A 15,292-nucleotide genomic window follows, 5' to 3' on the forward strand; every position below is an offset into this window, starting at 1 on the left:
TGGGTATTTCTAGATAGAGATCTGGCAGAGGTAAACACATCATGGGTCCATGAGTTCTATTCTAATTATTATAGGACGACCCTTGATGCAGTGCAACTTAGGGGAAAGCAGATCTTAGTCACAGAGGAGGTGATACAGGATATCCTCCACTTTCGGCCTAAAATAGATGATACAGATGGTTTTCAGAAGGCTGAAGAGTCTATTAGATTCATGATTTTTGATTGGGATGCTGTTCGGCGTACTATAGCCACTGATCCTGATGTTCCGTGGGCTATGGGAAAGTCGAAGGTAACTCCACGGGGTATAAAGGTTATTTATCTCAATGATGAGGCTAGGCTGTGGCAACAGATACTGAGCAATTATGTGATGCCTAGTACTCACGAGTCAGAAGTGCCCCTGCTATGATCATTCTTATCTGGTGTGTCATGGAAGGGAAGGACCTATACCTTCCAAGACTCATCAGGAAGTATATGTCCAGAGTTCATGTGAGAGGCACATTGGCTTTTCCTTATTTGATCACCCAGATGGCTCGTCGACCTAAGGTGCCTTGGGAGCCAGAGGATGAGAGACCACCGATTGCCGACTGCAAGAAGATTATTCCACACAGCAAGCGGTTTGGCCCTCTAGGCCACAGACCACCTACTACTGCTCCCACTGAGGTGGCCACATCCTCAGTAGCACCTGCAGCACCACCTACTTCCGCAGCACCATCATCCACCTCTCAGCCAGTCTACCACCTTGTGCACCGCCTTTTTGAGCGCCGCAATCAGCGACGTTATGAGCAGTCGGAGCGTCGCAACAAGCGACGCTATGCCCATCTGAAGCTGATTGTGATTACTGGGCGTACTAACATCCCCTCTGAGCCTAACACACCCTCGGAGCACTCTGAGGAGGAGGAGGACCAGCAGAAGGCACAGCACGTGGAGACTCAGCCTGGGCATCCTACAGAGTCACAAACACCTACAGCAGACCATGGACCAGTGGGCGATGATCCTTCTCACCCAGCTTGACTGCGAGCATCGAGGACGATGCTGTGATGGGGAGGTCGCCGTCTCCGGCGGACTATATTTTGGTGAACCATTTCAGGCTTTTGTTCTATTTTGCTTTATTTTGTATTTTGCTTTATTTTGTTTTATTTTTCTTTTAGTACATGCACATTTTGTTATATTGTACTTTTGTTTATTTTTACTTTGTTGCATTTTGCAGTTTGGGCTTGTATATATCTTAGATATCTAGCTTGAATTGCACTTTTAGTTTATTAGCTGCGATTTGAAAAAATGTGGATTATTAAGCTTAGTTTACCCTTTTGCATATGAGAATTTGGTTTGAATGAAAATAGTGAGTAAACTAAAAACTTTTAGCTTTTCATAATCACAACATTTCATTTAGTATATATATATATATATATATATATATATATATATATATATATATATATATATATATATAATAATAATAATAATAATAATAATAATAATAATAATAATAATAATAATAATAATAATAATAATAATAATAATAAATGTTGGTCAATTTGTTGAAATTTTTAAGAAATTCTTTTTTCTTAGAAAAGGCATTTAAGATTCACATTGATTTGAGTTAAAACCTTTTTGAAACTTGCATGATATATATAAATAGTTTGGAATATGGTTTTTGAGCTAAGAACACATAACCCGTGAGATTTTGAGCTTAATTGCATGGTTACATTATTTAACCATGATTTTTATTCTTGTGTGTTTTCTTCTCTATAATTGCAATCTTTAGTTTGTTGCATTCTAAATGTCCATTATTTAGTGTATATTCATGCATATATGTGATTGAGGCCATCATTTGATATTAGCTCATTTATCCCAAATAACCTACCATTTCATCTGCCTTTGTTTGCTACTTTGAGTCTTTTTAACCCCCTTTTGTTCTTATACTACCACATCACTAGTCTTAAGCAGAAAAATAAGTAATTACCCTATGTGAATCTTTGGTAAGCTTAAGATAGAGATTGTGTGTCAACTAAGTATGGGGAAATGTGGGAACTATAGTTGATGAGAATGTGTTTTGCTCTTATTGAAAAATATTGGGAATTTGGATACTTACTCATGTAAAATTATAAAAATCATATGCATTGATTTACTATGCTTTCATATATATATATATATATATATATATATATATATATATATAGAAGAAATAAATAAATAGGGGATAAAATTACCCCAATGTTAAGTTCAATAAAAAGGTCAATGTATATGTGTTCGAACTAGAATTGATACATGAGTGTGTAAAATATGAAAAAGTGAGACTTTGGGTGGCTAAGCTTAATTTTAGAATTGTATAGAGTGTGTGCATGTGTTAGGTGAGAACTTAGGTTAGTCAAAGATTTATATGATAGCTCACTTGGCCATACATATATCCTGACCCTTACCTTAGCCCCATTACAACCTTGAAAAGCCCTCATGATATTTACATTTGTACACTTGATAATTGTTGATTAGTTAGATGAAGAACAAAGTTTTAGAGAGCATGATTAGAGGAGATTTGAGTGGCTTAACCCCAAACACTTGAGCGATTAGAGTGCATATACACATCCAGTGGGGGTTCAATTGCTCATTTCCATATATCCGTATTTGATCATTGCTTGTCTTGCAAGTTTGTGAATTCTTTTGATTAACTCAACTCAATTGTGAATGTACTTTGATATGATTGATTTAGTCCTTGATTGTGCATATATGATTTCTTGGGAATTTGACTCACTTTGACCACATATATATATATATATATATATATATATATATATATATATATATATATATATATATATATATATATATATATATATAGTAATTAGAATAGCATGATGCATGTAGGTAGCTTGCATCTAGATAGGTTGTATTGCATAAGTTCCACCATTCTGTCTTCACTCTTTTGGTTCTCTTGAGCTTAGCATGAGGATATGCTAATGTTTAAGTGTGGAGAGATTGAAAACCCCATTTTTAGGGTTTATCTTGTGCTTAATTTAGTAGATTTTATCCATTATTCTCACACTTATTCATATAATTTGCATGTTTTACATTTTTCTTCCTAATTTTGTGCTATAAATGAAAACATACTTCTTTGGCCTTAAATTTGCTAATTTTAATCCCCTCTTATTACCAATCGATGCCGTGATATGTTTGCTGAGTGTTTTCAGGATTTATAGGGCAGGAATGGGTTAGAGGACGGAAAGAAAGCATGCAAAAGTGGAAGGAACGCAAGAAAATGATGTTTTGAGAAGCTGGCAGCGACGTGTACGCGTGACTGACGCGTACACGTGACAAGGATTTTTGCCAAACGACGCGTACGCGTGGACGACGCGTACGGGTGACAAAGCATCACGTGCTGCAAATTGCAGAAAGCGCTGGGGGTGATTTCTGGGCTCCTTTTTGGTAATCATTCAAGCAATTTTCATTCACATAATTTTAGGTTTTAGATGTAGTTTTCTAGAGAGAGAGACTCTCTCCTCTCTCTAGGTTTTAGGCTTCTTAGTTTTACTCCTTCTCAATTTCTGAATTTTATCTTATTTCTACTTAGTTCTCTTCTACTTTTAATTGTTCTAGCATTCTAGTTTATTTATTTCTCTTGTTGATTACTTTATGTTGTCAATTTAGTTTATGAATTCTTCATGTTAGATTTGATTTCCCTTTTATTGCAATCTGAGGTATTTCATGTTTATTGCTTCTTCCTTTATTTGTTATCATTGATGCTTGCAATTGTTGGTTTTAGATTTTACATTCTCTATTGTTTTTCTATACTTTTATTTGTGCCTTCCAAGTGTTTGATAAAATGCTTGGGAGGATTTTGAATTAGATTTTTGGTATTCTTAACTTGGATTGATCAATTAGAGACTCTTGAATTATCAAAATCTCTTGTTGATTGGTGATTGAAAGTTGCTAGTTGACTTAAGTTTCACTAACTCTAGTCTTTGATTAGGACTTGTGAATTCAAGTTAATTTTCTCACTTGACTTACCTTCAATTGTTAGAGGTTAGCTAAGTGATAGTGAAAGGCAATTACCATCACAAGTGACTATGATAATGGGGATATGAATTCTAATTATCAATCCTTGCTAGGACTTTCCTTAATTATTAGTTTATTTCCTTGTTATTTATATTCCTTGTTCAATATTTCAAAAAAAAAATCCAAAAAGATACAATCCCATAACCAATAGTAACATACTTCCCTGCAATTCCTTGAGAGACGACCCGAGGTTTAATACTTCGGTTAATTTTATTGGATTTGCTTAAGTGACAAACAAATTAAATTTGATTGAGGTTTAATTGTCGGTTTACATCTATACTTACAATGCGCTTATTTTTGTGAATTCTTTACCGACGATTTTCCCCATCATCAGCACAGGAATTTTTTTTCCTCTGAAATCAAAACAGCGTCATTTTGATTGTTGGATCAGCGAACCAAAACTTGAAAAAACTCAGACGGTTCTATTGGTTCGTCGATTTTTAAACCGTTTTTTTTTTTTTTTGCAAAACAGTTCTAAAAATTAACTGGATTGGCGAAATAAATAATTTCCGGTTAAACCGACCAATCCGGTCTAATTTTCAAAACCTTGAATTTTTTGGCGTTGTGTTCTTCTATATATATGGCTTTCTTAATCCATTGCAAAATATTAGTAATTTCTTCATGTATTATTATTATCTTTTGTTAAAATCACTTATGCGCTATTATGATTTTGAAATAAATAAATAATAATAATACCGGTGTTCACATTTGATTTTGTCACGTCAAGAATCACAATTAATATATATATATATATATATATATATATATATATATATATATATATTAATTGTGTAATATTTTATATTGTCTCAGATTTAATTGTATGTGTCATTAATTTGGTGTATAATTATTTAATTATCCTTCTTTGATATAAGGATTGTTGTGTATGTTACTTATGCGCATATTAATCTATCTAAGGAGAAAGTTTATATTTGGCGATGTTATATGTATATATTAATAATATTTGAATAATAAAAAATTAAGAATAAATCGATTTTCATTATTTATGCAAACAATAATCGGCCTAAAGGAAGCTTATTGTTTGGCTAAATAATAAGCATTGCACACTTTTGTTTATTTTCTATTAATTATGCGATCAATAATCAGCCCAAATGAAAGTTATTGTTTTAGCCAATTAATGAAAAAATATATGCGGTAATAAATATGTTGCAAAGTTTAAGTTTCTATGTGCGCATTCAGTCGGTCCAAAGAAAGACTTAATGCGTGACAAGAATTTTTGACAATATTTGATTACTGCAATAAGAGTATCAGTTACAGTTAATTTTTTCTATCCAAATATTGAAAATTAATGTTGTTCTAGATATCTCAATGGTGAGTTCTATGGTGCCTTTGTTATGGTGCCTAAATTGCCTAACTTCCCTTTTAAAGCAAAAAATAAAATATTTAAAATAAAAAGTAAATCATGTAAAATTTATTAAATATTATTTATTTACCCTTTTTAGTAACTTAGGTATAAAGTGATAGGTATCATAGCATTCACCTATCTCAATATGGACACCTTTTTTTCATTATTTAACTAATGTTTACTACATATTTTTGTTCTAATCCAGAAACTATGGTATCAGCTACCAATGTTTCTACACAAGTTAGTAGTATTCCTATGCTGAATGGTTCGAACTTTAAGGTTTGGAAAGATACCATGAAGACTGTCTTCGGTTGTATAGATATGGATATAGCTATTTGAGAGGAGAAACCCACTTCCACTCCAGAAAATTTCAATGAGGTTAAAATAGAGAAGTGTGAGAGATCCAATTGAATGAGTATTATGATTATGAAACACTCAATTCCTGAGGCATTTCGAGGCTCAATTACTAAGGATAAATATGCCAAAAAGTTCCTGCAAGATGTTGAAAAATTCTTTGCTAAAAATAAAAAGGCAGAGGCAAGTAATCTTTTGAGCGAACTTGTCTCCATGAGGTATAAAGGTAAAGGGAACATAAGGGAGTACATTTTGAAAATGTCTCATCTTGCTTCTAAATTGAAAGTACTAAAGTTAGAGTTGTCTAAGGATTTATTCGTGCATTTTATTTTGATCTCTCTTCCTACATATTTTGGTCAATTCAAAGTGAGTTATAACACTCTAAAGGACATTTGGTCTCTAAATGAGCTTATATCTCACTGTGTGCAAGAAGAAGAGAGGCTACAGCGAGATAAGACTAAAAGTGCTCATATGGTTTCATCTTTTCAGTATAAAAGAAAGCATTATACTACTGCGGATGTGCCTTCTCAATAGAAAAAAGCTAAAAAAACAAGATCAAACTTCAACCTGTTTCTTCTGTAAGAAGGTGGAACACATGAAGAAGGATTGTACCAAATATGCCACTTGGCTTGCAAAGAAGGGTATGATTCTTACTTTTGTTTGTTCTGAAGCTAGTTTAAGTTATGCACCTGTTGATACTTGGTGGGTAGATTTTGCTGCTACTACTCATGTAAGTGTTACTATGCAGGGTTGCCTGTGGAGCCAACCACCAAGTGATGCTGAAAGATACATCTATGTGGCAAACGACAATATAGTTGCAGTCAAAGCTATAGGAACTTTAGATTATGTTTCACAAGTGGATTTTACTTGGATTTATTTGAGACATTTTATGTACTGTCATTTATACAGAATTTAATTTCTGTTTTTTATTTGGACAAATTAGGTTATTTTTTGTTCGTTCGAAAACAATCAAGTCAGTCTCTTTTATAATTCAAATAATATTTGCTCTAGTGGTTTGATGGATAATCTATATAGGCTTGATTTGAATTCCTATAATAATGAAATACAACAAACAAGTACAAAACGAAACTAAATGAGAATTCGACATCATTATGGCACAAATACCTAGGTCATATCTCTAAATAGGGAAGTTTGCATTGAGTGCGTAAAGGAAAAAGGACAAACGAAAGGAAATTAGGTACCGAAAAAGTTAAAGATGTCTTAGAACTGATACACATCGATATATGTGGCTCATTTCCTACTATCTCTTGAAATGGATAACGGTATTTTATTATAGATAATTACTCTCGTTATGGGTATCTATATTTAATTTATGAAAAGTGTCAAGCCTTGGATGTTATCAAGTCTTTCAAAGCTGAAGTTTAACTTCAACTTAGGAAGACAATTAAAACTGTCAAATCTGATCGTGGTGGTGGATATTACAGAAGATATGACGGTCCAGGTGAGCAATGTCTCAGGCCTTTTGTACCTTTTCTAGAGGAGTGCAGTATTGTTCCGCAATACACCATGCTAGACAAACCTAACATGAATGGTATTACAGAGTGAAGGAACCAAACTCTTAAGAATATGATGAGAAATATGATTAGTCATTCTTCCTTGTTTGAATCACTTTGGGAAGATGTCTTAAAGACCGCAATGTATATCCATATTAGGATAACAAACAAAGCAGTTAACAAAACTCCTTATGAAATTTGGACCAAAAAAAGGCCTAGTATAAAGCATTTACACATTTGAAGATGTCCAGTTAAGGTGTGATCTTGTAGGACGCATGAAAGAAAATTGGACTCAAGAACAATTAGTTACTACATTGTTGGTTACGCTAAGCATTCACGTGGGTACAAGTTTTACAATCATGCATCAAAGTCTATTTTTGAAACGGAAAATGCAAGATTTCTAGGATGTTGAGTTTAGAAAAAAAGGAAATATTAGAAATGTTGCTTTTGATGAAGATTCTATAACTGATAATGATCAAGTCTTTATACCTATTATTGTTCAAGATGCAGTTACAATACAAGAGCACAATGAGAACCTTACTGTAGATCCAGTTATAATACAAGAAAACAATGAGAATATTATTGTTACTCAAGATACTGCTATAGTACAGGAGAATAATGAGAATCTTCCTCAATCCCAACCCATACAGCAAACTCAACAACCACAAGAAGTGCCATTAAGGATATCTGACAGAGAAAGGAGAAGTGCAATTTCGGATGAATATGTAGTCTATCTCCAAGAACATGAGGATGGCATTGATTTGACAAAAAATGACCCAATCAATTTTCTTCAAGTCATGCAAAGTTCTAACTCTAAAAAGTGGATCGATGCCATGAAAGAAGAGATGAAGTCTATGAAAGACAATGATGTTTGAGATCTCATAGAATAACCTGAAGGTGTGAAACCAATTGGTTGTAAATGGATATTTAAAACCAAAAGGGATTCTAAGGGTAATCTCGAGAGATATAAAGCTCGTCTAGTCGCTAAAAGCTTTACTTAAAAGGAAGGCATAGATTATAAAGAGACTTTCTCTCAAGTATCATCGAAAGACTCTTTTAGAACCATAATGGCACTAGTAGCTCATTTTGACTTGGAGCTACATCAGATGGATGTAAAGACAACGTTTCTCAATGGTAATATTGATAAAACGATATATATGGTACAATAAAAAAAATTTATATCAGGCAATTCAAAATCTATAGTTTGTAAGTTAAAGAAATCCATCTATGGTCTCAAACAAGTTTCTCGTCAATGGTATCACAAGTGTCATCAAGTCATTACCTCGTATGGTTTTGAGGTAAATATCATAGATGAATGTGTATATCGCTAGTTCAGTGGGAGTAAATACATATTTTTGTTATGACATTCTACTTGCCAGTAACGATATAAGCTTGTTGTTTGAAACTAAGAAATTTCTATCGAACAAATTCAAAATGAAAGATCTTGATGATTCCTCTTTTGTATTAGGAGTCGAGATACTAAGAGATCAATATCAAGGTATTCTTGGATTACCACAAAAGAACTATATCAAAAAGATTCTAAGTAGATATGGCATAGAAAGTTGTAGACCAATGGACATACCCGTAGCTAAAGGAGAAAAGTTCAGTCTCAAGCAATGCCCCAAAAATGATCTTGAGATGACAGCAATACATGATAAACCTTATGCATCAGCACTAGGGAGCTTAATGTATACTCAAGTCTGCACACATCCCGATATATCATTCATAGTGGGAGTGCTGGGTAGATACTTGAGTAATCCTGGCATGGATCATTGGATAGTTCTTAAATGTGTAATGCGTTATCTGAAGAGAACAAAGGATTACATGCTTACTTATCAGAGATCAGAAAATTTGGAGATCATTGGGTACTCTGATTTTAATTTTGTGGGATGCCAAGATAGTAGACGCTCTATTTCATGTTGTGTCTTCATGTTGGCTGGAGGAGCTATTGCATGGAAGTCTAACAAATAGACTCTTGTAGCTTCTTTAACAATGGAGGCAGAGTACGTTGCTTGCTTTGAGGTATCCAAACATGGCATATGGTTGCAAGAATTTGTCACTGAGTTTCTATAGTAGATGATATTGAAAGGCCATTGAAGATATTTTGTAACAATAATTCAGCAGTACTATACTCCAACAACAATAAGAGCTCGACGAAATCGAAGCATATAGACATCAAGTTCTTAGTTGTTAAGGAAAGAGTTCAAGAAAAACAGATTTTCATAGAGCATATAGGACCAGAGTATATGCTAGCAGACTCATTAACTAAGGGATTGACCCATAAGGTCTTTCATGAGCAAACTACTCAGATGGATGTCAATATATGTGATGTCTTGGTTTAGTGGGAGTTTATTTTATACTATATGTCCTATAACAGATATTGAATTATCTTTCTACAGAATTAGGTTGATGGTTTAATTCATGTTATGTGCAACATTTATGTTACAATATTTATTTTGTATTTGATCTCAATAAAGTTTTAAAGTTAGACCAGTTGAAAATAGACATACAGAGATCACTTGGCATGTAATTTCTATATTATTATCTAAATTTGATCTATGTCGTTAAATATATTAGTATGGTGATTATCGTGGTTAAGTCATGATATTAATGTAATAAAAGCTACGGTAATTCCATAACTAATATATGAGACAGACCAGATTGTTAAAGTAATAAGAGAAATAGTATTCAGATGTGCGCATAAAATTTATAAGATGTGATTATCTCAGGAAAGAATATATGTATAGTCCAAGTGGGAGATTGTTGGAAAATTATTTAATTTTCTAATTTATTTGTGGACAATATATATATATTAATTATAATCACAAATCATACTATTTCAAATTAAATGACTTATATAACGGTGATTTCATTTATTATTATAAATTCTAAAGTGAATAAGTTATAATTACTTTTGATTAAATGCAATACGGAGAGAGGTAGAAAGGCAAGCTCCTGCATTTCTAGGCGAGACCTCTCTAATGCCTACACTTCCCCTTAGGAAAAGGGGGAGTGGATGATTGGTAGGTCCGCTTACAACGAAGCCACATACCTAATAGAACAAGTCAAGTTAAAAGGAAAGCATTTTTAGATTGGTCGTGAACCGGAATTAAATGAGAATAAAATCAAATATTTTTATTTGGGTTTTAGATACTGTTTTTATTTGGGTTTTAGGGTTTAATGGCTATCATACTCAAACATAAATAATGACTTCAAAGTTTCGATCCCTAACATACCAAAGCCGCCTCCACAACTCTTTTTCTATCAGAGGAGTTGCAATTCAACCGCCCTACTGAAGATATAGAAGGTTTTGGTTGAGGAAGACTGAGACAACTCTTCTATTAATTTTTATTAATAAAGGTACGCTTTCGCATTGACATATATTTTTAACGGTTTAATATAGATGATGTAGATTATAAAACAATTCATTCTAACGAAACAGATATACCATTGATCCTTCTTATCCCAGGATACTTCTTGATAGTGGATTGAATTTCCAGGTAACTCTCTAATACGTAAAAAAATTCTTAAAGTATCAGGGTCAAAAATCACAAATTTGAAACAAGCATCCATAAACTATAATATCATTGGAGATGATAAATTCGTTTATAAAGTACAGTGAAGAGTATTCTCATCCAATTAAAACATGTAGCATTCTGAATGTAACATTAACAAAACAAAAGTGTGTAGATTAATGCCTTTAAAATCCATATTGTTACGAGGTTGCTGTTCATTCGAGAATTAAGATCATCTGACTACTGTCTTTGCCATCATTCCCATGATACAAGCAAATGACAACAACTCCTTCATCACAGTCCATGGAAATTCAGCAAGTTTATTGTGTGAGTAACTTTGAATCACATGCCACAATTTTAACTCTTCCAACATTCTCTTGACAGTCATCAGTCTTAATCACTGCATCTTGTAACATGAAGGTCCAAACGTTGTCACAAAATCTGTATGTGTGGAGATGTCCCTGTGAAATTGGACAGACAAAAAGAAAAGGGAAACAAACAACTCAGATTTTTCTTACAAAGCAAAAGAGGAAAGCAAGGGAAGAGTTATTATACCATTCTCACAAAGAAAATAAGTACGTACAAATCTATAAAAAAGGAATATGATGATTGACTACCCCAAGGTTGCTTTGAGAATAGCTACTCAAATCTTCTTTTTTTTTTTTTAAATTGGATAGAAAATGAAGAACTTTATTAAGAGAGAAAGAATTTGCAAATGAAAATGGTTACCATGTAACAAAGCATGCCAATCCTTTTGCATGTTAGTTAATGAAACACCTTTGAGCAAACTATATGTTGAATACTAAAAGGAAGCGAAAAAAGTATTCCTCCCAAATAAAATCAACAAACGGAAGGAATTGTTGAAAAATCTAGAGTTCCTGTGTTGAACCGGATTATTAACATGAAAGATCAACCCACAATCAAATTAAAATCAAAATTTAAAGAAACATCAAACCTTGCCTTTTCAACATGCATTCAGCAACAGGCTCTAATAAAGTTAAAACACTGCATCGATTGATAAACTTTCAATCACATGCTTTCATTATGTCACCTTATATTCCATTAAAGTAGAAGAGTGATTGGAGAGCACTCTTCAAGCAAAAAGTTTAATTTTTTATATACAGAAAATAACAAATCTCCAGACAACCAATGTTGAAAACATAGATCAACTATGAGTAGAAAAATTATGCAAATTTGATAGCTTTAGACAGTTTTCTCAACAAAAAGCCACTAAGAAAAACAACAAAGGGCAACTAAGAGCGACAAAGAAAGCTCTTCTTTCAGACTGCATATCAAAATATAATGTCTGCAAGCTTGGACTACATTTAATTTTAAAACAAAATGAAAATGCAACAGAAAAATGTCAATAACTGTACTTCTACCTTATCCAGATTATCAAGGACTCAACAATCAATATATATGCAAATTATCAATGACTCAAGATCTCTGTAATATAGATTCAATTTAAATCTAAATGTTTTCCCTCTCTTTATGCTAAACTACCAATATTCATATATCTTCATACGTCAGAGGCATTCCTTGAGTATCGGGGCTAGGTAACAAGTTTTGTCAAAGGGAATAAAAATCTTCATAACCTGAACTATCAATTAGCACTAACTTACAACTAGACCTCTTTGACCCGTTTGAGGAAAGACAATAAAATTAACACTTTTAATTATGAAAGCACTTATCATAGAGTATATTAAGTTTCAAACATTTATTGGTTGCTAATTATACTTGAAGATTTCAAACATCAGAAGTAGTTAAGGGGTACAAATGGCAACATGACGAATGGTACAAAAATGGTTTATAAAAAAACTTTATAAATCATTTTTGTCAAATGGTGTTCCTTTCATTTGCATTTCACTCATGATTCTATCACTCCATGTTTTCCATAAGCCGCATTATTCTCAAAAAAACCTTTGAAGTTGCTTCTCTGAGCTAAATAGTGTTATTCTTCAAACATTTGCTATTTACTATTAAAATCCAGCAATCAACAATCATTACTAGTTATAAAACTCATCAGGTTACCTAGCTTAACTAGCAGTACTCTCTGGTTACCTTATCGTGTTAACTACTATTAAACAGTTCTTGACAAGTCTACACCAACAATAACAATAGAAACAAGCAAGTCCATGTCAAATCTAATTTAACCTAAAAAACAATACTTCATGTACATCAAATCTAAAGAGCATATTTTTTTGGTACCTTAATGGAGACCTTGCTCTTAACTTGCGTTTCCAATGCTTCAGCCATGGACTACAAAATCCACACGCCATTAAAATAAACAAAACACTAAACACATAATATCATGAAGTTTTCAAAATTGAGGCCAAAAAAAAAAAAAGCAGACTCAGAAAGATATTAAGAAAGAACCAAATCAAAGAGTATATATATATATATATAACAAATTTTACCTTATCAAACTGAACAAGAACCTGAATAGCCAGCTCTGGGCTAAGGGTTCCGTTTTGAACCATCTCGTCCAAAGTCTCCGTCAGGCACATTCCGATCGTTGATCTACGGTACAACTCGAACGTCGCCATTATCGGACGATAACTGCAAAAATTCATGTTAAAAAAAAGGTGCATGTTAAAGAAGAAAACAGAGGATATAACAGAAAAAAATATATCTAAAAGAAAAAAGGAGAAAAAGGAGAGAGAAAAGATTGAAGTGATGGAAGGAAAGAAGAAAGATGCAGGAGTTGGAATACGTGGTGAGAAATCGGGAAATGAATTTGGAAGAGTTGAGTGAAGCTTATTGTCGTTATTGTTTGTTGAGCTCTGCTTCAATTCTTCTTCCTTCTGTTAATCGGTTTTTCTTCGATTTGATTTGGGGCTTTTATATACCCTAGGATTCGGAGCTGGAGGTATATATATGGGAAAGCATGAGGTCAATGTGCAATGACGGTTTTACCCTCAATCTTTTCATCAGTTAATACCAAATCAATTAATTTCAAAACAAAGGGGCAGCAGTGTACCAAACCATATTAACAGCTTTTTTACAAATTTTTAATGGTATATAATTAAATTAAATTCTAAGTAAGAAATTAAGAATTGAGTTTCAGTTATAATTAATTTAAATTCTAACATTTAAAATAAATTAATAAAATTATATAATTGAATTGAAATTCAATATTTAAAATATTTATCAAATGAGTTAAAATTTTATAATAAATAACTTTATTTTTTATTAATATAATATTATATTTAAATAATAAATATACTTATTTATTAAATTATATGAAATAATTAAAAGTTTTTATTTTTTAACTAAATTTTTTTTCAACTAAAATTTATTCACTTTTTTTAAAAAAACAAAAATTAGATTAATCTAATAATATTAAATAAAAAACATTGTTATTAATTAAAAAATAAATAGTTCTCCATGGTTGATTCTAACGACAAACCAACAACAAAAAATAAATATATGCTATAAAAAACTAACTTGTTGAGTGGTCTAATGACATAACAAATAAAAAAAAATAGTTATTAACAACAAATTATAGCAACTAATTTAATGTTATTAAAATGAAACAAAATTATGTCATTTTTGGTTAGTGTCACGATGACATAACTTCACTTGAAATATTTAGACGTAACAGATTGACAAAGACTTGGTATCATTAATCTAAGTTAAATACATAAAATTTATATATATAGATATTTTTTAAATCTGCATAGTAGATTTTTCAAAAAAAAAGTAAACATTATATTAAGTGAGTTGAAAAAAAGAAAAGAGAATGAAGGTGGTGAGAGAAGAGAGAGCGTGCGTTGAAAGGTGGGAGGCGTTGAGCAAAAGGGAGTGAAAAAAGTTAAAAAGAAGTAATTAGATTACAAGGACATTTTAGACATTTTAAGTTTTAAGTAATTCCCAATGGAATGGAATTCCAAATCGTACTTATTTGGGTTGAAATTGATTTTGAGAGAAAAAAATGGAATTAAATTGAATTCCATCTAAACTAATTTAGTTATTTTTGTTTCAAACACTGGAATTGAATTCTAAAAAATTTTCAAACACCTTATAAAATCATAATAATAGAAACATTTGAGAACAATGAGTGGGGTGATCGGGAGAGAGTATAAGCTGGAGAGGGAAAACACATTAAGGAAGCAAGCGATGCCGGTGGAAGTAATAAGGGGGAGAGAGTGGGAATGGGTGCATCAAGGGTTAAGGAGGTTTTGAAAGGGCTTAGAGTTTCGTTTAGGGATAAGGTTGTGGGGGGTTCTAACCCAAAACCTTTGGTGGTGGATGAGACCTTGGATAGGGACAACCTTGCAATTGTAATAGGAGGACAGGGTGATTTAGATCCTCCTCGTGTGAGTTTCAACGATAAAGAGTGATGGGCATTGTCAGAACCTTATGATGGCTCCTTTGTTATTAGGATCCTAGGAAAGCACGCTAACTACATTGCGATGATCCATAGGCTTAAAAGTATATGACGTGTTTGTGGTGGATATGAACTCATGGATATTAGGTATGGTTATTTTTTTA

General features: G+C 32.5%; 2 protein-coding genes across 2 annotated transcripts; one reads left to right on the top strand and one right to left on the bottom strand.

The window, feature by feature from the left end:
* The first annotated feature begins 524 nt into the window (after positions 1-524).
* Positions 525-1,010, top strand: LOC148563704 (uncharacterized). Its single transcript, XM_088486637.1, has one exon. The coding sequence runs from the start codon at positions 525-527 to the stop codon at positions 1,008-1,010; it is 486 nt and encodes a 161-aa protein (XP_088342763.1).
* A 9,828-nt stretch (positions 1,011-10,838) lies between these two features.
* Positions 10,839-13,649, bottom strand: LOC107643501 (transcription initiation factor IIA subunit 2). The gene is made up of 4 exons (XM_016347170.3): positions 13,512-13,649; positions 13,216-13,357; positions 13,007-13,057; positions 10,839-11,259 (listed from the first exon to the last, which is right to left on the bottom strand). Exons 2-4 carry the CDS (start codon positions 13,342-13,344, stop codon positions 11,119-11,121), a joined length of 321 nt encoding a protein of 106 aa, XP_016202656.1. The 5' UTR covers positions 13,345-13,357; positions 13,512-13,649; the 3' UTR covers positions 10,839-11,118.
* Positions 13,650-15,292: the final 1,643 nt, after the last annotated feature.

This window comes from Arachis ipaensis, chromosome B5 (assembly GCF_059453495.1).
Source record: "Arachis ipaensis isolate K30076 ecotype BB chromosome B5, ASM5945349v1, whole genome shotgun sequence".
In the NCBI taxonomy this organism is placed as follows: Eukaryota; Viridiplantae; Streptophyta; class Magnoliopsida; order Fabales; family Fabaceae; genus Arachis; species Arachis ipaensis.